This window comes from Pezoporus occidentalis, unplaced genomic scaffold (genome assembly GCF_034315485.1).
Source record: "Pezoporus occidentalis ecotype Australia unplaced genomic scaffold, CSIRO_AGI_Poc_V1 ctg52, whole genome shotgun sequence".
Taxonomy (NCBI): Eukaryota; Metazoa; Chordata; class Aves; order Psittaciformes; family Psittacidae; genus Pezoporus; species Pezoporus occidentalis.
This window is the reverse complement of record NW_026915858.1, coordinates 2,658,736-2,679,488: the sequence shown is the minus strand read 5'-3', so window position 1 is coordinate 2,679,488 and position 20,753 is coordinate 2,658,736. Positions and strand designations below refer to the sequence as shown.

General features: G+C 36.5%; 1 protein-coding gene across 6 annotated transcripts in view; it reads left to right on the top strand.

Moving 5' to 3' along the window:
- The window catches only part of RYR2 (ryanodine receptor 2), a 382,151-nt gene that overhangs the window by 355,550 nt on the left and 5,848 nt on the right, over positions 1-20,753 (top strand). For all 6 annotated transcript variants that reach the window (XM_062637382.1, XM_062637380.1, XM_062637379.1 and 3 more), the window contains 13 exons: positions 108-1,411; positions 1,785-1,849; positions 3,655-3,802; positions 4,362-4,448; positions 5,304-5,522; positions 7,690-7,820; positions 8,432-8,474; positions 9,162-9,295; positions 14,503-14,563; positions 15,722-15,868; positions 16,925-17,059; positions 18,174-18,330; positions 20,466-20,530. In XM_062637382.1, coding sequence (XP_062493366.1) covers positions 108-1,411; positions 1,785-1,849; positions 3,655-3,802; positions 4,362-4,448; positions 5,304-5,522; positions 7,690-7,820; positions 8,432-8,474; positions 9,162-9,295; positions 14,503-14,563; positions 15,722-15,868; positions 16,925-17,059; positions 18,174-18,330; positions 20,466-20,530 — 2,696 coding nt within the window. The remainder of the gene's footprint in view (positions 1-107; positions 1,412-1,784; positions 1,850-3,654; positions 3,803-4,361; positions 4,449-5,303; positions 5,523-7,689; positions 7,821-8,431; positions 8,475-9,161; positions 9,296-14,502; positions 14,564-15,721; positions 15,869-16,924; positions 17,060-18,173; positions 18,331-20,465; positions 20,531-20,753) is intronic.

Here is a 20,753-nt window from a genome sequence, read left to right as displayed (position 1 = left end):
TTATCATTCTTACTTGTTTAATTATTTCAGTAGGGATTATTATTTACTTTTCTTTGCTAAAACATTCACTGCCATCAGTATCTCTAACTTTATGTCATTGCATATAGGTAATGTTGTGAATGGAACTATTGGCAAGCAGATGGTTGATATGCTTGTCGAATCGTCCAACAATGTGGAGATGATTCTGAAATTTTTTGATATGTTCTTAAAATTGAAGGATTTGACTTCCTCTGATGCATTCAAAGAATATGACCCTGATGGTAAAGGGATAATTTCAAAGAGGGATTTTCACAAGGCAATGGAAAGCCATAAGCATTACACGCAGTCTGAAACTGAGTTTCTGCTGTCATGTGCTGAAACAGATGAGAATGAGACTCTGGACTATGAGGAGTTTGTGAAACGATTCCATGAACCTGCCAAAGACATTGGTTTCAATGTTGCTGTTCTCCTGACCAACCTGTCAGAACACATGCCCCATGATACCCGCTTGCAAACTTTTCTTGAACTGTCAGAGAGTGTGCTGAATTACTTTCAGCCTTTCCTTGGACGCATAGAAATCATGGGCAGCGCAAAGCGCATTGAACGAGTTTATTTTGAAATAAGTGAGTCAAGTCGGACTCAGTGGGAGAAACCTCAGGTGAAAGAGTCAAAGAGACAATTTATATTTGATGTTGTAAATGAGGGCGGAGAGAAAGAAAAAATGGAGCTTTTTGTTAATTTCTGTGAGGATACCATCTTTGAAATGCAACTGGCTGCCCAGATCTCTGAATCAGATCTGAATGAAAGGTCAGCAAATAAAGAGGAGAATGAGAAAGATAAGCCTGAGGAACAGGATCCTAGAATGGGTTTCTTCTCTCTTGTGACCATGAAGTCAGCATTAGTAGCTCTTAAATATAATCTAATGACTCTTATGAAAATGCTCAGCATGAAGAGCCTAAAGAAACAGATGAAAAAAGTGAAGAAAATGACCATGAAGGACATGGTCATGGCTTTGTTTTCTTCTTATTGGAGCATTTTGATGGGCTTACTACATTTTGCTTGTAGTGTTGTCCGGGGCTTCTTTCGCATCATATGCAGTTTGCTGCTTGGAGGAAGCCTAGTAGAAGGCGCGAAGAAAATCAAGGTTGCTGAGCTATTAGCTAATATGCCAGATCCCACTCAGGATGAGGTGCGTGGGGAAGGAGAAGAGGGGGAGAGGAAGCCAACAGAAGCTGTATTGCCTACAGAAGACTTGACAGATCTGAGAACTCTATCAGATGAGAGTGATCTACTCTCAGATATATTTGGTTTGGATTTGAAACGAGAAGGTGGACAGTACAAATTGATCCCTCACAATCCAAATGCTGGTTTGAGTGACTTACTGGGCACTCCATCCATAGCTCCAATGCCTGAAGTGCAGGAAAAAGTCCAGGTAACTGTATTTTTTATTTCTGCTGTCATATGTTAGCTACAATTTTGAAACAAAGTTTGCATTTGTGTTTCTCTCAGTTTTGTGACATGTTTTTTAAGTAATCAACCATAATTACTGGGGTTTACCCTCTCTGATGTGATAAACTTGAATTCCCACAGCTGCCTTCTGCTTCAGTGTTACAATGTTTCTTCATTAATGTAAATTAGAGGATCTTCTTCTTTCAGGTTTAATTTGTTGTTTTGTTGTTGTTTGTTTTGTTGTTTTGTTTTTTTTTTAAACAAAAAGCCTAGCATTTTGCACTCCTGGTATCATTTTAAATAACACTGTACTGAATAATAGTTTAGACACTTTTATTTAATCTGACTTTCTGTAGGAGCAGGTGAAAGAAGATGAAAAGGAAGAAAAGGAGGAAACAAAATCTGAACCTGAAAAAGCAGAGTATGTATCACTTTAACCTCTGATCCTATGAAATGTTTCTTTCACTGAACAAACCCACCTTGATTTACTTCTTTGCCTTTAATTTTGTGTCCATTCACATTCCAGTTAGGGTTTTGAGCCCTCATCCACATCCATGCACGTTTGCAAGGAAATGGCATGTAAATAACATCACTCTGAGATTTTATGATCTCTCTTCCAGCAATTTATTTTCTAATATCAGTTTAGTTTCTTTTAGTTTCAATTTTTGATTGATTTTTTTTTTTTTTTTGGCAAGTCTGAAAGATAGAAGAAAATCTCTTGTTAAAATTGTAAGAGCACCTGAGTGCCTGAAACTTGTTATCCATCTGTGGTAGAGAGTGAATCTTTTTTGCCCCTCCCATTCACTATGACCTATTTCGAGTTATTTGGATTTTGCAAAATCTTAATATCCCAATGTAATTTTAGTGAATTACTGAGTACTCTCACGTCTTTATGAAGAACTAGTGTTAGCATTTGATAAATAATCATTTTAAACTTTTTAGGATGCATTAAAAATTAATGAGATTAGCTCAGAATGAAAAGAGTGGAAAGTAAAACATAGTGCTTGGTTTTAACCAGTAAAATGTATGGTGCTCCTTCCCTGTATTTTATGGTTTCTGATACATGTGTTATTCTGGTATGTGTACACTGCCTGCAGCTGATACATCATTGTCAAAATTCTAAGTGGGTGCCTTTGTCTCAAGCTTTATCTTCATTGCTCTTGTGGGATGACACTTGCCCATAACAAAAACTCTTCTTCCTAATCAGTACAGCAAATTTCTAACTCAATATAATTTTGTGAAGTCTTGCTGACTTTTGAAGATCATTTCACTGTGTATTGCTCAGCTTGACTGTGTGAGTTGCAGTCATTCCTGTGTTCTCTGTGACGATTGCACTGCCTGACACTGTTATCTGCCCTGAAGCCACTCCTGACATAAGACAAACTTTCACTTGAAAAGTGAATTTTAGTAAGAGTGTATTTTAGTAAGAGAAGCAGCTTAGGACATTGGCTATTCTGTTTGTAGATAGGTATAGAGAAATTAATAATGTAACTTCTAAGTTGCCTCTGACTCTGGTTTAGCTTCTAATGGACTTCTGTGATCCTTTCATCTATCATGTTATCATATCAAATTAACTTCTAAGTTGATTCACCATTCCTTAGATCATGTGTTTGGAGAGCGCAGCCCCCTAACTATGACTTTCTATAATTGGGCAGCACACTGATAATCAAACATCAAATGCTGTCAAGCTTCCTTAGTCCTGTTTCCTCCTGAAGTGAGTACTTAAGAATTCCACCATTGGGCAGAAATTTAAAAATTGAGGTTTGACTTGTAAATGCAAGAACCAAAGTTTTCTATAGCCTTTGTGGGAACCAGGTAGTTCCCAGTGCATAAGGTTGGAGGGGGAGGGAGTGCCAAATACAGGCACTCATACAAACGTACAGCTGTCAGCTTACAGGCATCTGTCAGCGCAAGTATTAGCTGCACAATTATGAAGCAGACCTCAGGTAATAAGGTTGGTAGATTGTTGATTACCTGCCAGTTAGCATTCTCTCTTCAAGGTGCCAAACCAGTAAGTTTAATTATCTGTAGACTTTAACCAGACTGTCACCCTTGCCAGCTCTTCGGACTGAAGAGACATATGTCCCCTTTTTATTCAGGTGTGTGAACTACATGAGTCATGCCTCGCGAAAAGATGCAGTGGACTCTTTTGGGGTGTGGTTTAATTTTTTTGTTTAGCAATTTTATTAACTTGACATGTTATTTTGGCTTCATTTGTAACCTAAGAGGAGAAGATGGAGAAAAAGAAGAGAAAGCCAAGGAAGACAAAGGAAAACAGAAATTAAGACAAATTCATACTCACAGATATGGAGAACCGGAAGTTCAGGAATCTGCTTTCTGGAAGAAAATCATTGCATACCAGCAGAAGCTTCTTGTGAGTTGTTCTCTAGACTATGTATTAGCTGTTGGCAGGGATGTGTACCACCATGTTATTCTACCAATGTAAAGACAAATTTACGCTTGATAAACCTAATTTTTCTATCACCATCGTCGGTAAAAAGGACATAAAGTCAAAGGTTTAACTCAAACGTTAGAGAAAAGAAACACACAAATAACTTAGTAGAGATGATATGAATTCTTGGGAAGAAAATTATGGTCCAAAGTGTAGACCTTCAGAGATGCCTTTTTATGTGAATAAAATGCCCAAATTTTCACAGCCGTTTGTGAGCCTGTAAAATTTGTCTCTCCATAAGAGGCAACTATCCTATTTATAATTCTAAAAAGCTCTATAGGGGAAACAAACCATGCAACAGCCTTATAAGTATTGTGGAATAATTATTACAGGGCTTTGAGCAACCTGGTCTAGTGGCAGTAGTCACTGCCTGTGGCAGGCGGTTGGAACTAGATGCTCTTTCAGATTGCTTCCAACCCAAACCATTCTATGATTCAATGAAATGAAGCAAAGTATATTTATGTTCTGTTTCTATTTTCAGAATTATTTTGCACGAAACTTTTACAATATGAGGATGTTGGCATTGTTTGTTGCTTTTGCCATCAACTTCATCCTGCTTTTCTATAAGGTAAACTTGTCAAAATATTACTTTTCAAGTTGTATACTGAAAAACAGTCAGGTTTTGTAGGTGGTACACTATGGTAAAACTGCCTAGTCTAACAGATTAAGTACCTGCTTCATACTGCCACTTCAGAAATCTAACACAGTGGGAGCTAAAGTGTTTATGTGAGGTAATAATAGACTTCCAGTACACAAATAGCTATTTCTAAAGGTCTGTCCTGCAGCAGAGGCAGCATACTGAATGCCATACCCATGCCTCAGATGCTTCATTTCACAGTAGAGTGACTCAGACAAGTCCAGCCTTCACTGTCAAACTCAAACATGTCCACTAAGATATTTGCTTGTGCCATTATCCTCCCCTGAGAGGGTGTGAACAGCAAATAGAAGGCACATCATCTTAAACTGCCTAGAACATCATTGATCTCATTTGTCAAGACTTTTAGTATTGTTAATGCAACTCTAGAGTCTTCAGACTGAACCTGTTTTTTTGTCAGAGCCCTACTGATAAGAGCTACATGTGGGATTTTCAGGAGTTAACTGGATTTCTTCCTAGAGGGTTATGTCATTTCTTGCATTTGAGGTGATAAAATTCAGCAAGGTTCAAATTTGCTACTGTGGGCAGAGAGTAAAAAAAAAAAAAAGCCGAAAAGAAAATGCATGCTGACACAGATTGCTGTAACAAAATTAAGGGGTCTCTGTGAGGTATGCTATGTGGACATTTTTATGCAAAAAAAAATAATTTTCCTTTCGATTATATTGTCCTTGTTAGCATTGTTTTCAGTTACACTACTTAGCTTGTAGTAGTGTAAAGCTCCTGTCAGAGGAATACAACTGCAATATTAAGATTCAGTGATATAAACAGGTCTCCACCTCTGCTGAAACAGAAGAAAAGGAAGTTCCTGTCGTATCTACTGGTGAGAGTTTCAAGCTGAACAGCCTGGGAAGCGATGACGAGAGGGTCATTGCAGTGCATTATGTCCTGGAAGAAAGCAGTGGCTACATGGAGCCCACACTGAGGATTTTGGCCATCCTACACACAGTCATCTCATTCTTCTGCATCATAGGGTATTACTGTTTGAAAGTAAGAAAAAATGAACACTGCTTTTTCTTCTGTCTCTGAACTTTTTTATCCATTGAGTGCTATAAATATGAAAAAAATCACAGCAACTTTGTTCAAGCAGTTCGAGGGACTGTGTAAAGAATCATTGCTCTGTTAGTGTAACCTATACAAAAATTGTATGTTTTGTGATGTGGGAATTTAGGAAGTTACAGACCAGAATCTGATTTGCTGTGCTGACACAGGACCGTAGGATCAGCATTTGCACTGTTGGCATGTTAGCCAATTACAGCAGAAGCAGTTTGTGACTGTCATAGGCAAGCTGTGAGTACCCATGACCAGAGGAAGCTAGAGTACAGTGTCTGCATTACTAGTCTGTCAACTGGGTCATTTTAAAAGCATGCAGCATTTTGGACTACCACTGCTGCTTGTTGAGCCTTCTTTTCATGCACACTCTAGTCATAGTGTTTTGCCAGGAACTTAAGCATCTTTCAAAGGAATGTCTTGCTGAAGATCTCTTTAGGGATGTAAAAAATAAAGATGCCGTATTTACTGGTAAAATGCTGCTTCTGATTTAGGAAGACTAAATGATATAAATCTCTGGAGATGGGAGGAGTATATCTGGGATATACTACCCCCATTTTTACACTCCCCCTGAGACAAAAACTGTAGGTCAAAATGCAAGATCATATTAAATTAAATGGACCTTTGCTATGATGCAGTATGGCTGCTAATTTGTCCTTATAATTTCTTTATTAAGCTTTTATTTGGTCCTCAATTTTTTTCTTTGTTTAATGGATATTACTTTTTCTATGCTAAAAAGACATGATCTGTATTTGTAGTTGAGGCAAATGGTCCTATACTACTGCATTAAGTGGTCAATTTTAGTCTCTACCTTAAGTATCTCTGCACATCGATAAATACTAAAACACATTTTCCTGTTCCAGTGGCTGGCACACAGCATGAAGCTTAGATTTCTGGCTTTTGAGATGTCCTCTCTCCCACCTTGTAGATTTTTTCCTGACTATGACTTTTTATGCTACTTGCTTATGTTGTGTTTTTGAACTACATTTCTAGCCGAAAGGGAAAGACTTTATTTATCATTATCTGCCATAATGAATTACCTTCTTTCAAATTCTGAAACCCTGAATAAAAGACCAACTATGGTTTCAGTTTCTTCTCTTTGGAGATGTACTGCTTTCAGAATTGAAAATCTTCGTAACTACATGTCTGTGTATGATGTGTTTGCTTCTGGAGATTGCTTTGCATGGAATTCACAGCGTTTTTCTCAGCTGTGTGAAAGATTCAAACTTGTTATCGTATCTAATGCAATCACCATGTTTCTTGAGCAGTCTAATTTTTATAATTACTATTTCAGTATACTTGTGCTCAGTCTTGACTAGTAGTACAGTCAAGGACAGTAAAGCAAGGTGGGTGAATTTTAGGGACCTGTGAAATAATTCCAGGTAAAGGTATGGTTTATTTTTTTGTGGTAAAAGATTTCTAAGCAAAATCCACTCCAGTTACACCTGCTTTCTTGGAGTGTGCTTTGAATGTCAGCCAGCTGATGAAAGAGATTTGTGGATAAAGCCTGATCCTTACTGCTCAGGCATCTCAACTGCTGGCAAAGAACTACAGAGCAAAAATCAAGTATATGGAATGTGAATGTGATTTAAGTTTTTTTTTCTTTTTACTGCTTCTGATCTATCTTTGCTCTGTGCTGTGAAACCACTGCTTTGCTTCCCACTATGAAACCTCAAGAATTCTTTATCAAATGAAAGACAGCCTCTGACAGTTCTGGGTATCAAAATGCAATCCAAAAGTGGGATCCCAAATTCTAAGCATTTTAAAAAGTATTTTTATTTTAGCTCTCTTTCATTTGTCTAGCTCTAATAACTGCATAGAACTGAAAGATCTTCAAATTTTATTTGAAGGATCCCTTTTCAGGGTTTTTGGACATCTTTTCACAACTGTATGGTACACTGTAGTTATATGAGTCTCAATGACCAGGTCCTTGTGCACCTATACCTTTGAGGTGTTCTATTCAATTGTCAAGACTTAATTTTTTTAAATACTACTTTTGCTTTGTTTAGTTCTCATACTAAATTTTTCATAACAACCAGCTTTTCTCAAAAATTTGCAGACTTGTCAGTGCATTTTAAATAATTCCTGATATCGTTTTCAATGGCAGGTTCCACTGGTTATTTTTAAGAGAGAAAAGGAAGTAGCAAGGAAATTGGAATTCGATGGGTTGTATATAACTGAACAGCCATCAGAAGATGATATTAAGGGACAGTGGGATAGACTTGTAATCAACACACAGTGAGTTTTTATCTGCTCCATCTCTTTATTGCTTTTCAAGGAATTGTTATTCAGTCTCCATAATTATATAGTTGATCATCCATCTTGTCTGAAATAAACACCAGTTAGGGATGTATTACTAGCAAGGGTATACAAAGTATTTCAGGCATCTGTTATGCTAATGTTTGCTATTAGTTTTTAATCTTATTCATTCCTGGGGTTTTCCTTTAAAATCATCTCTGTTTCATGAAAGAACAAAAAGGCTTTTCTTTTTCTTTTTTTTTTTTTTCAAGCAGAGTGGTAATTTTGTATTGCTGTCAGTTCAAAAATGAGCTGTGCTTTGCATCCTTTTAGTGTGTGTTGGAGGCTCTCAGGGAACATATTTAAAGTCCTGACTTTAGAACCCTGTCTGCAGGCATCGGCTTTGCCGCTCTTTGTCAGCCACATTAACATGGTTAGGCTGAGTGTCAGTTGGAAACTCATTCCAATGACTTTACAAATGACTAGGTGACAATAGCAACAACAAAGAGCCTCTTAGAAATTAAATGTTTGTAATTTTTATGACATCATAGTCATGACTACATCTTCTCATGACTGTCTAAAATGTAATCTTGTTTATCTGTAATTTTCAGGTCTTTTCCAAATAACTACTGGGACAAATTTGTGAAAAGAAAGGTAAGGCTTATTTTAAAAAATATATATGAAGCATAATTAACTAACAAAAATAAGATCATAAAATAATTCAGTGGGGTTAATTAATAAGTGATGACATTTTTACAACTATTTCAATGTGAAATGCTTCCCCTTAAAAGGAAAAAAATAAAAAATCTCTAGAATTCCTAATCAAGACACTTGGGTTATTTTAGAAACCTTTTTAAGCCAATTAAATATGTTTAGTCATTTTTTTTATTATTTTGGTTTGGTTTGTTGGTTTTTTGTTGTTTTTTTTTTTTTCTTAAAAGAAATAACTAGTAGGGGTCAAATACTGTCTAAGAATTATTATTTTAAACAGAGCTTTTCATGTAGGTAGGATGTGCAAAACATACCTTTCCTTTATGACCTCACAGTGTAATTTCTGTTGGTGATGATGTTAAGTTATTCTCCTTCTGGTTGATTGCTTTCCTCTTCCTGTTTTCACTAAATAAGTAGGAAAAGCTTCTGTTTGACACCATATTTTGCCTCAATTGGATTGACTGCAAATGAGCAGAAAAAAAAAAAATAAATTATTGACTGATATGAGAGACAGATGGAAACAAACAGATGAAAATGTTTGTGTATGCTAAGCCTCTTGAATTCAAAAACCAAGCTAAAAACCGGATGGTCCACCCAACTGATTCTCTTGAATATTCCTCCTAACTTTAGGTCATGGATAAATACGGTGAGTTCTATGGCCGTGACAGGATCAGTGAGCTACTAGGAATGGACAAAGCTGCTCTCGATTTTAGTGATGCTCGAGAAAAGAAGAAACCAAAGAAGGATAGCTCCTTATCTGCTGTGTAAGCATTTGCTTCTGGTTTGTTTGTCTGATTTTTGTTTGTTTGTTTTGTTGTTTTTTTTTTGTTTGGGTTGAGGTTTATTTTTTGGTTTGGGTTTTCTTTTTGTGTGTTAAAATCACAAGGGCCACGAGGATGATCAGAGGACTGGAGCACCTCCCGTATGAAGATAGGCTGAGAAAGTTGGGGCTGTTCAGCTTGGAGAAGAGAAGGCTGAGTGGAGACCTCATAGCAGCCTTCCAGTATCTGAAGGGGGCCTATAAGGATGCTGGGGAGGGACTCTTCATTAGGGACTGTAGTGATAGGACAAGGGGTAACGGGTTCAAACTTAAACAGGGGAAGTTTAGCTTGGATATAAGGAGGAAATTCTTTCCTGTTAGGGTTGTGTGGCACTGGAATGGGTTGCGCAGGGAGGTTGTGAATGCTCCATCCCTGGCAGTGTTCATGTCCAGGTTGGATGAAGCCTTGGGTGGCATGGTTTTGTGGGAGGTGTCCATGCCCATGGCGGGGGCGTTGGAGCTAGATGATCTTAAGGTTCTTTCCAACCCTAACTATTCTATGATTCTATGATCTCTAAGACCAACAGACAACTGGAAGACACCTAGTAACTCACTGGTTTGGTTTGGTTTAGTTCAATGCTTTCTTTTTATAATGGTCAACTGGCACCATTTGCTATGACATATCACAATGTTCATGTTCAGTGCCTAGCATAAAAGGAACACTATTTCTACACAGCGCAATAAAAATTATAGTATTTCCTACCCAGTTGCCTCAGTTATAAGTAGTGAATGTTTCTATTGTATTAATAGTAATATTAACAAAAAAATCTTCCGAAACACCTATGTTTAAATTCATTAATTGGTAAGAATGATCATATTTTCATAAGGTGAGTATCTTTCTTAACTGTATTCTCTGTTAGATTAGCCTCCTGAAACAGTGTGAAAGGAACTTTAACAAAAAAATTCAATACCTGTTCAGAAAGTTCATGCAATGAGCTAACTAATTAAAACTGAATCTTCCCAGTTTTAGTTTGTCTGTCATTTTGGAAAAAGGTTAAATACTGCTGCAAGGCTATTTTTCCGTTTGAAATTGAAATAATGATAGTTGTTCCTCAGCTGGCAATGCCATGTAGGAGCTCTGAACAGCTCTGATGTACAAACATTAAAATGATTCAACCTGAATAGTTCAGAGTTTTCTGATTCCAGTTAATGTTAGCATCATTTGATTGCCTGAGGATTTTTACTTTTTTTTGAAGGGAAGAATAACTTTTGAAAACTTACAAAGTTGTACTTGGAACAGCTGAATGCAGTAGGCCTTAAGAAAGAAGCTGTAAAATGTCTAGGTGTTGTTAAAGGTGATGAAATCCTAGTGCAGGTGGCAGCCAAAGATAACACAGGCAATGTCTCACAATTTTCGTATCGTTTATTCCCACTGTGCATTCTCACGCCATGCCATCCTTCACCTTCGCTAAACTCAGCTGCTACTACAACTACCGTACTACAGTGTACGACAACCTGTTCAGTAATGCAGAAGTCAAATTTCATTCAGTCTAGGAAAGTAATCTAAACCAATACTACACAATGATATTTCAAGAGAAACTTGAAACCAGACTGTTCCTTTTTGATTCATTGCCCTAGAGCTTAAATTCTGTATGATCTCATACTCTTTTTAGTCTTTTTGCTACTTGATCAAAGTAGTGAGAAGAAATAAACAGGTCAATGCAGTATTATGCATGTCATCATTTCTTTGCTATCCATATCAGCTGTACTTTAAAAATTAAGATACGGAAAAATGAACAGTCCTGTCCATAAGCAGTCCTGTTTGTGGTATTTCATATATGAGACAAATGAATAGGTGGAATATGGTCACAAGAATATGTCAGACACTAGGAGTGAGTGGTATTGGGTCAGAATAAAGTAAGCAATTGCTACAATAATAATTTCGGAAATAAATTTCAGGAGGTTTTGTTTCATTTTGCCACCCAAATACTTTACTAAACAGTGTTTGAGTGAGAAACTGTTCTTAATATTTTTTACTCTTTTTTGTTTTGTTTTGTTTTCATGCTAGGACAGTTTCCTATGAATTTTGATTTCTTTAATAACTCAAATTTGGGACTGGAAAATTTTTTATAGAAAATTGTATCAGCACCTCTTAGCTGTGCTAGACTGTTGTTGGAGAAGCCATTTAAATGTTCAAGAAGCATTCCTGGGTTTGGTGAAATGGAAGCATGCTAGATTCATCTTTGAGTACTCTGTAGTATCTGAGCACCTTTGAGACTAGTATGATTCTAATAATTTCTTTCAAGATATGAATGCAAGTTTTATTATAGATGTATCTTTCCACCCTTGTAAAATTGAAAGAAAAAAAAAAAAACAAACGTGTCATTTTTATTTTTCTAGTGTATGTAGATTTGTTTGTTATACAAATATCATCTCTGCAATCCTAATCAGACAGTAAATGTCACCCACTATGGATGGAATCACCATGGAAGAAACTTAGATGAACCCTTAGGTTTTTGTTTCCACAGAGTTGCTGTCTATCATAGAGGACTAATGAAGCAAAACCAATTGCTAACCATGCCATCAATGTGCCTAGAAACCTGTGATCAGCTCTCATTCTTTAAAAAAGTTTTGTGACACCTCATGAGAAGTTCACTGTGAGGGTCGGGAGGCACTGGATCAGGTCAGGTTACCCAGAGAAGTTGTGGCTGCCCCATCCCTGGCAGTGTTCAAGGCCAGGTTGGATGTGGCTTTGAACAACCTGGTCTAGTGGGAGGTGTCCCTGTTCATGGCAGGTTCCTTCCAACACAAACCATTCTAGGATTCTGTATATGTTCTTGATTTGTTAACCTAGTAGTTTGTTGCCTTTGCGTACAATAAAAAAAAAAAAAGAAACAGAAATAAAATAAATGGTTAAAAAAAAGAAAGTTCAAGTCTGTTGAATCTTATTTAACCAGATAAGAGACTCTAGAATTCACCATTAGTCTCTATGCCTATGTTATTTCTTTCTTTACAGAGCATAAATAATATAACATACTCTTTTGCCTGCTCTGAGCTGAATGTATAGGCATGTGAAAGTTCAGTGGAGGCAAATGACTATAATTCACTGCTAATAAAGGGCAAAAAAAATTACCCTAAAGGAGTTATTGTATAATCTAAACATTTTCTGCATAGAAGTAAAATGTATGTATGAAAGTCCTGCCTCGGGAAAATTTGAAAGCAAGGATCAAATCTTTCATAAATCAGAAAACTTCTACTACATTTCTTCTGCTTTTCCCTTTTTGTTCAAGTGGACTAATACTCCTCAGAAAGAAAAATGAATTCTTAATTAAAATAGGCTGTAGACTCTTTGGAATAGAGACCTTGAGCTAAGTTTGATTTAATGCTTTTTTCAATTTAGTAGCTCCATTTCTATATATGTAGTGTTTGTACTATTTTACAGGAGGCTCAACTTGACTCTTTTGCCTTACAGCTTTATGTGTAAAAATGGTGTTAATGTTTTATTGTATTAAAGAGTAAATAAAAGAATGTAATACAAGTAGGATTTTGGTATTTGTGTGGCAAAGTATTCCTTAGTAGAGTAATATTCAAATAAAACTCTTAACTTTATGTTGTTAGTGGCTTCGGCTATAGAATCATAAACTCATAGAATCGTTAGGGTTGGAAAGGACCTTCAGATCATCTAGTTCCAAACCCCAGCCATGGACAGGGACACCTCACACTAAACCATGTCACCCAAGGCTCTGTTCAACCTGGCCTTGAACACTGCCAGGGATGGGGCATTCACAGCTTCCTTGAGCAACCCATTCAGACCTTAAGTAAGCCAGGGTTTAACTCTTGCTATTCCTTCTAAGGCTTCAGATAATTCCATATAAACATGAGGCATAGAAGTACTATATGTTTTCGTATCTGGCGGCTGTATTACATCTGTCAGCATTATTTCCACTTGTTTAGTTACTGTCAGCATCTCTTTAGGAACACTAAATTCACTCACATTTTAAGGATAAAAGTAGAACAGATGACATTTTTCATGATATTATTTATATTTGCTCCTGAATTATGATCCAGATTTTTTAGATTTTTTTTTCATTGATTTACTACACATGATCCAAGCCTTTCCAAAAAGAAAAAGTCAAGTATGCATTGTGTTTGGTAAGTTGTATTACTTCTCTATAGCGGATTAAAAAAGTGCTTCAAGTGAGTTAATGGTTTTAATTCTAGTGCAAAAAATGTAGCCTAAAGTTGAGATATTTATTTATGTTGATAGAGTGGGAAGGGGATTAATATTTAAAGGTATTAATCAAAGAAATACAAGTCGAAAATTTGGAGAGAAGAGTTTACAGTACCAGTCTGTACAACATGATAGTTTGCTGAAGAGAGCAGGCTAATACAACAAAGAAAAAAAACTGTGGAAGAAACTGGGATCCCAGACCTTGACCCAGCATTCCAGGTGTGGCCTTACCAGTGCCAAGTTAGAGGGGAAGGGTAACCTTCCCTGACCTGTTGGCAGCCATCCTCCTTGTGGAGCACAAAGTACCGTTAGCCTACTTTGCAGTGAGTGTGCATTGCTGGCTTATGTTCAACTTGCAATCCACCAAGAACCCCAGGTCCTTTTCTGCAAGAGCTTTTAATGTACATTTCTCTCATTCACATTTATTCTGATATTAGTGGGAAAAGCAGAGGATATAGGCTTCAAGATTCATTTCAGCTCCTTTGTTTGTCTTTAATGTCATCTAATTGTATCACCCAAAGGTATCATAATATGCTATCATAACTAATAATCATAATATGCTATCATAAGTAATGGTATAAAAGTGGTATTTTTGGGTTCCAGATTCTCTGACCTTTTTGACTTTAGGCTTAGATAGGTAACATGGGAAAAAAAAAAAAATCTCTTTTTTTTCATGTATTACAAAGTTCATTTCACTTGTGTGCATATGATAACATTGCAGACATCAGTCAGCATTATTTTGATGAATCCAAACCAGTATCTATACATATTTTCTGTCCCCATTTTTTGTTTTTGTGTTTTTTTTGTTTATTTGTTTTGTTTCTTTATTGTTTTTTGGTTTTGTTTTTGTTTTTTTGACGGGTCCATTCCAGAGTAAAATGTGAATTAGAAAAGGTTCTGATGTATTTCAGCTTTTGGAGAAATAGATCAGCTGGGTTTTTTTGTGTTGTAAAATGAAGCTCATTTATTTATTTTTACAGGCTAAATTCCATTGATGTTAAGTATCAGATGTGGAAATTAGGAGTTGTTTTCACTGATAATGTAAGTTTATGAGAGTATGTTTGTGTGTATATATATGTCTGCACATGTATGTATATATTAACTTTGTACAAGGCAATATACACTTGTTAGCCCGAAGTGCTTCAAAGGGAGGTATGAAATACTCTGGATTGTATTTAATTTATTGCATAGGTGAAGAAAATCTTAGACGCTTAGAAAGACATTGCTGAAATCTATTCCCAGTTGCACGGGTTTTGGATTATTTGGTCAATTCCTGTCCCCTTCTGATGTGCTTTATTCAGAAGCAATAAGCAAGAACTGCACTGTAGAATTCGAAAACTATTTAAATTCTAACTGCCATTTTTCATATTGTTCATAAATCTTATGAACGTTTGAAAATTCCTGGCGCTTAATCTGATTGGTATAGTTAATGTATGTGGAAAATTTGAGTCTTACAATTATTGCTTGCCTAGCTCAGCTTTATTGCTGGTGGAAAAAATGGTTGGATAACAAACAATTTTAGAACTAGGAGAATGAAAGTGTAACCTGACTTTAGATGAGAAAGACTAGAACAGTGAGTTACCAGGTCTACTGACAGCATGATCTGTAGTTTGTTCAGTATTCGTTTGTTGGGTTTTCTTTCTCTAAGGGAGGGACTCTAATTTCAGTTATAAACATGTAAGTCCAATAAAAATTAAATGATAGCGCAAATGCTGAAATTAACATTTGTAGTAATAGTAAACTACTTCAATAATACTTACATGTTTAAGTAGTAGCTGTAGTAGTTTGAACTATAAAATTCCTTTTGTTGCTTACAGTCTTTTCATGTCGTTAATCGCCTTCATGATTTAATATTTAAATGTAATTATTTAGAAATTCATAAACAAACCATTTAAATCAGAAAAAAATTTACATTGCAAACATTTAAATATAAGGGCTTGGCAATTTCAAAATTAGTTTTTACAAATTCAAATTTAGAATACATCAATTTTGACCATGTCTTGTGAGCTTTTTGTATGCTGATTTAAAATTTTTTGCACAGAGAAAATTCTTACAGATCTCAAGCAAATTCCATGTTAAAAAAGAAAAAAATCTATTTAAAGAAAAGAGCAGTCAAGCAATTTCTTTAGTGTTTTGAATTAAGTTAAAGATAATAGGCAATGAGTTTTATTTTGTGATGTACTTGTTTTTTTCTGTTAGTCTTTCCTTTACCTAGCGTGGTACATGACCATGTCAGTCCTTGGCCATTACAACAATTTTTTCTTTGCTGCTCATCTCCTTGACATTGCAATGGGATTCAAGACATTACGAACTATCCTGTCATCAGTGACCCACAATGGTAAACAGGTATCAGCTGTCATCTCTTTCCAGCTTTTTCACTTACAGGGAAGATTTGTTCGTGACTTAACTCAGGTACTCTGCAGATTGGCAACAGAATTGTTTTTTCATTGTAAAGTTTAGAACTTAGGTTAGTGGGGCAACTAGCCAATGGTGTTTATAAGCATAAGAAAGTGGGACTAGGATATATGACAGTAGCTCACTGTTACAAGCAACTGTGTCATAAAGTTGCTGTTAATTTTTTTTTCACGTTTCATCTAAAGACAGGTCCAGTTGGGAGTTACTGTTTCTGTTAGAGGACCGTTTGAGAAACTCAGCTTTTTGATGATAAATTTTTTTCTACAGAAGCTATGAAATCTGAAATTAAGAATAGTCCTGAAGTTTTGTACATTATCTAATTATGTATGAAGTGAGGGGACATTTTTTATAATTGGGAACTTTTTAGTTCCCAATCCCCTTGGCAGCTATGCAAGAGAAATACCAATTTGCAGGATATTGCAGTTCACTTCCAGCTGCTTTCTGTAAAGCTCAAGGCAAAATTTTAATGACGCTGCAGTTGAGCAGTGGGGCATTTCTTGCTGCTTCTCTGAGGTAGATATTATAATATTAGGAATAGTTAGTTTTATGTGTGATTTCATAGATGTAAACAAAATTGTTTTAGTATTAAATGAGTGGAAGTACTCTAACATAATTATACAATAGGTATTAGTAATAGTAGTACTATTAGGTAGTAAACTTTCAGATGTTTTTGTCTGATTGTGTGGGAATTATATAATTCTAATGCATTTCTTGACTGTGTATGTATCCGTTAGATTTTGCAAGATTTGTCTTTGTAGTTGTGGTTTTAAAGCATTGTTTTCCTTCAAAATAAAACAGGTGAAATGCACATTTGCATGAAAGTATGCAGATTTATTACCACATATTACAAAGATACAAGACAGATAAAAAGTAAAGTTTTCCTTCTGCTAGTACATACAAATTATTGTTACTTTTCTTCTCTCAAAGAAAATTGTATAGCATAATTACATGGTGGTGTTATATCCACTCTATAATTGTGTCTTCCAGCTTGTTCTAACAGTGGGATTACTGGCAGTAGTAGTATACTTGTATACAGTAGTGGCATTCAATTTTTTCCGCAAGTTCTACAACAAGAGTGAAGATGGTGATATGCCAGACATGAAATGTGATGATATGCTAACAGTAAGTCTTATTTTGCTTTCTGGATTTTTTCTTGAACTGTTGTGGTTTTGTCCTGATCTTTTTGTAATTCCTATTCATACAGTCATGTCATTAGACACTGATAGGAAAGACTATAATTGAAGGCAAAGGAACAAATGCAAATACAATCCCTAACACCTAGAGTATACCCTGTGTATGTTAAACAAACACATCTGTAAATGAATAGAAGACATGTGATGGCTTTGCAGTTGTGGATGGTAGGTAGAGGTTAAACCACAAAGAATTTCTAAAATGTGTTGCTATTACTGTCCTTGTAAAAGGATAGTCTTGTACAACAAAGTTAGGTCTATTTCAATATATCATGTAATATTGAACTCCTCTAGGGAACTGATACCACTTAAATGTTACTGTTATTGTCATTGCTACTTTCTGATAGGGAGTGAGAACTTTGAACTTGTAGTTTGCAAAGCTACTTTAAAGAAAAGGAACCGATCCCCTGCTCTTGACCTCTGGCAATGGTTTCATAATTTTCTATTAAATTATAGCACGATAAACTGGAAATTTTGCATTGCTGGCGTCACACATAACTATACTGAGAGACCTGTTAAACCATTTATCAGATCATTGTTTCACAGTATTAGTCTCAGAATCTTTTCATTACAAACTAGCCTGTCTTCTTCACAAGTCTCTAATTTTGGTGTTGTTTTTTTTTTTGTTGTGGTGGTTTTTTTGGTTGGTTGTGTTGTGTTTTTTTTTTTTCTTCATTTGGTTGGGGTTTTTTGTTTGTGCTTTTGTTTGTTTGGTTTGGGGGGATGGTAATGGCTTTTCCTACTTGTATGTTACTGAAACGATTGTATCTGAATCATGGCTTGCTGCTGGTCTTAAGGTAGTTTAGTCTGTGATCTTTCTGACCTGTTGCGTAATGACAGAACATGAAACAATGCAGCACAGCAGCATTTCACCACCCTCAGAAATATACACGACCTCAAAGGGAAGAAAAAGATGATTTAAGTAGTTGACATAGTCTAGTTCCTAGACCATATTCCAGTTCTGCCAATTTCTGAATTTGCAACGATGGGTATTTTTACTTTTTGCAGCAGACAAACATTGTACCCCTTTATTTTGTGTTTTCTAGTGCTACATGTTTCACATGTATGTTGGAGTGCGTGCTGGTGGAGGCATTGGTGATGAAATAGAGGATCCAGCAGGAGATGAATATGAAATCTATCGGATTATCTTTGACATCACTTTCTTCTTCTTTGTGATTGTCATCCTGCTTGCAATTATTCAAGGTATATGTTTGTAATCCATGGACTGAAAGTGTTATTTTGCAGTACAAAGATTTTAGTGCTATGGTAATTGCACACCTAAGATTCAGCCAGCGAGTATCATGAAGCACAGATTTATATAGTAAATCACACCCATCCGGCTTTTATCCATACTCTCTTCTTTCTAGTCTCTTGAAAATCAACAGGCTTTTAACAGGATCAGTGGAAGCTAAAAAAGCTCCTTGCTGTGAGAATACTGGCATCACTACAGTTTCTATCTTCTCATTGCCTTTTCTAAAAGCCTCCTGTAAATAATCAGCAAGACTTGGAGCTTGTGGTAAATTGTTTATAACTCTTACTCAAGCAAGTTTTTTAAAGTGCTTTGGGAGGGTGCAGAATTCTTTTTGTTTGAAGTGGCCTATCTCATACTGTTTATTTCTTTATTTTGCGAGTGGCTGAAGAGTAGAAGCCGTAGCTGTCAACCTTTGAGTATAATTCTCATCTGGTATTCATCAGTTTTACAGCACAGCTGTATCAGTAGTGACTGTGGAGTTAGTCCTTTGTATTGGTGTAAGAAAAGGGAGAATCATAAATAATTTAGAATCTGAGCCATAGAATTTGTGGTGGTTTATCTTCTTCTTTCTGTATCTCCCTGAAATGACCTTTTACTTCCATAAAGCTCTGACAGTGGAATTTTGTACTGCATGACAACAATAATCATAGAATCATAGATTCATAGAATCGTTAGGGTTGGAAAGGACCTTAAGATCATCTAGTTCCAACCCCCCCTGCCGTGGGCAGGGACACCTTACGCCAAATCATATCACCCAAGGTCTCGTCCAACCTGGCCTTGAACACTGCCAGGGATGGAGCATTCACAACCTCCCTCCGCGACCCATTCCAGTAATGAGAGAGAATTCACACTGCTATGACCCTTTCTGCGTCTGCCATGTAATTAATCCCTGAACTCTGGCACTGTAAATAAAACATTTTATAATTCCAAATGATACTGCTGGCTGTGACAAAGAATACAGAGAAAGTGGAGTTACTAAGTGCCTCCTTTGCTTCAGTCTTTACGAAGGCCAGCCATCAAGAATCCCAGACCCTGGAGAAAAGAGATAAAGTCTGGAGGAAGGAAGACTTTCTCTTGGCTGAGGGGCATCAGGTTAGAGATCATTTAGGCAAACTTGATGCCCACAAATCCATGGACCTTGGTGGGATACACCCATAAGTCCTGAAGGAGCTGGCAGATGTTATTGCTAAGCCACTCTCCATCATCTTGGAGAGTCAGGATAGGTGCCTGAGGACTGGAGGAAAGTCAGTGTCACTCCAACATTCAGAAAGGGCAAGAAGGGAGAACCCAGGAAACTACAGGCCGGTTGATCTCACCTTAGTCCTTGGAAAGGTGATGGAACAGCTCATCTTGGATGTTATCTGTAAGCATGTGAAGGAAAACAAGGTTATCAAGAGTAGTCAGTGTGGATTCACCAAGGGGGAATCTTTCTTGACAGATCTCATAGCCTTCTGTGGTGAAATGATTGGCTGGGTAGATAAGGGAAGAGCAGTGGATGTTTTCGACCTTGACTTCAGCAAGCCTTTTGACACTGTCTCCCATAACATCCTTATAGGTAAGGTTAGGAAGTGTGGATTAGATGAGTGGACACTGAGGTGGAGTGAGAACTGGCTGAATAGCAGATAGATAAAGGGCAGTGGGCACAAAGTGAAACACACGAAGTTCCATCTGAATGTGAGGAAAAAGTTTTTTTTACTTTGAGCATAACAGAGCACTGGAACAGGCTGCCCAGAGAGGTTGTAGAGTTTCTTTCTCCGGAGATATTAAAAATCCAGCTGGATGTGACCCTGTGTAACCTGCTCTAGGTGAACGTGTGTTAGCAGAGAGATTGGACTAGGTGATCGCCAGAGGTCCCTTCCAACCTCGACCATTCTGTGATTCAGTGATGTTACTGGTAGCCATGTTCTTTAACTTGCTATTTTTTCTTCACATGTTATTTTGGTCTTTGAAGTATACATTGGCTTTTAGAATTTCTGTACAAGATTCTTGTTTAATGTTCTTTGTCAGAGTTGTCCCTGGATTTCCAAATATTCTTTGTCACAGTTCTGTTCTTGAACATTAACTATAATTTTAACTTAAACCCTAGGTTTAATTATTGATGCTTTTGGTGAGTTAAGAGATCAGCAAGAGCAAGTTAAGGAAGACATGGAGGTAAGAACATTCGATGGGTAAACTATACCCTGTTTTCAAGTTTCATGAATATCTGTTTTCAATAAAAATATTAGTGGATAATATTTTAAACTAAGAGGAAAATACAGTTCTGTACATGGTCCAATGTCAGATATCCTGGATGAGATTCTACTGTCACATCTCAGTTTATTAGATGGACATAATAGCTGATATTTTTTTTTAATTGACTTTTTTTGTATGTAAC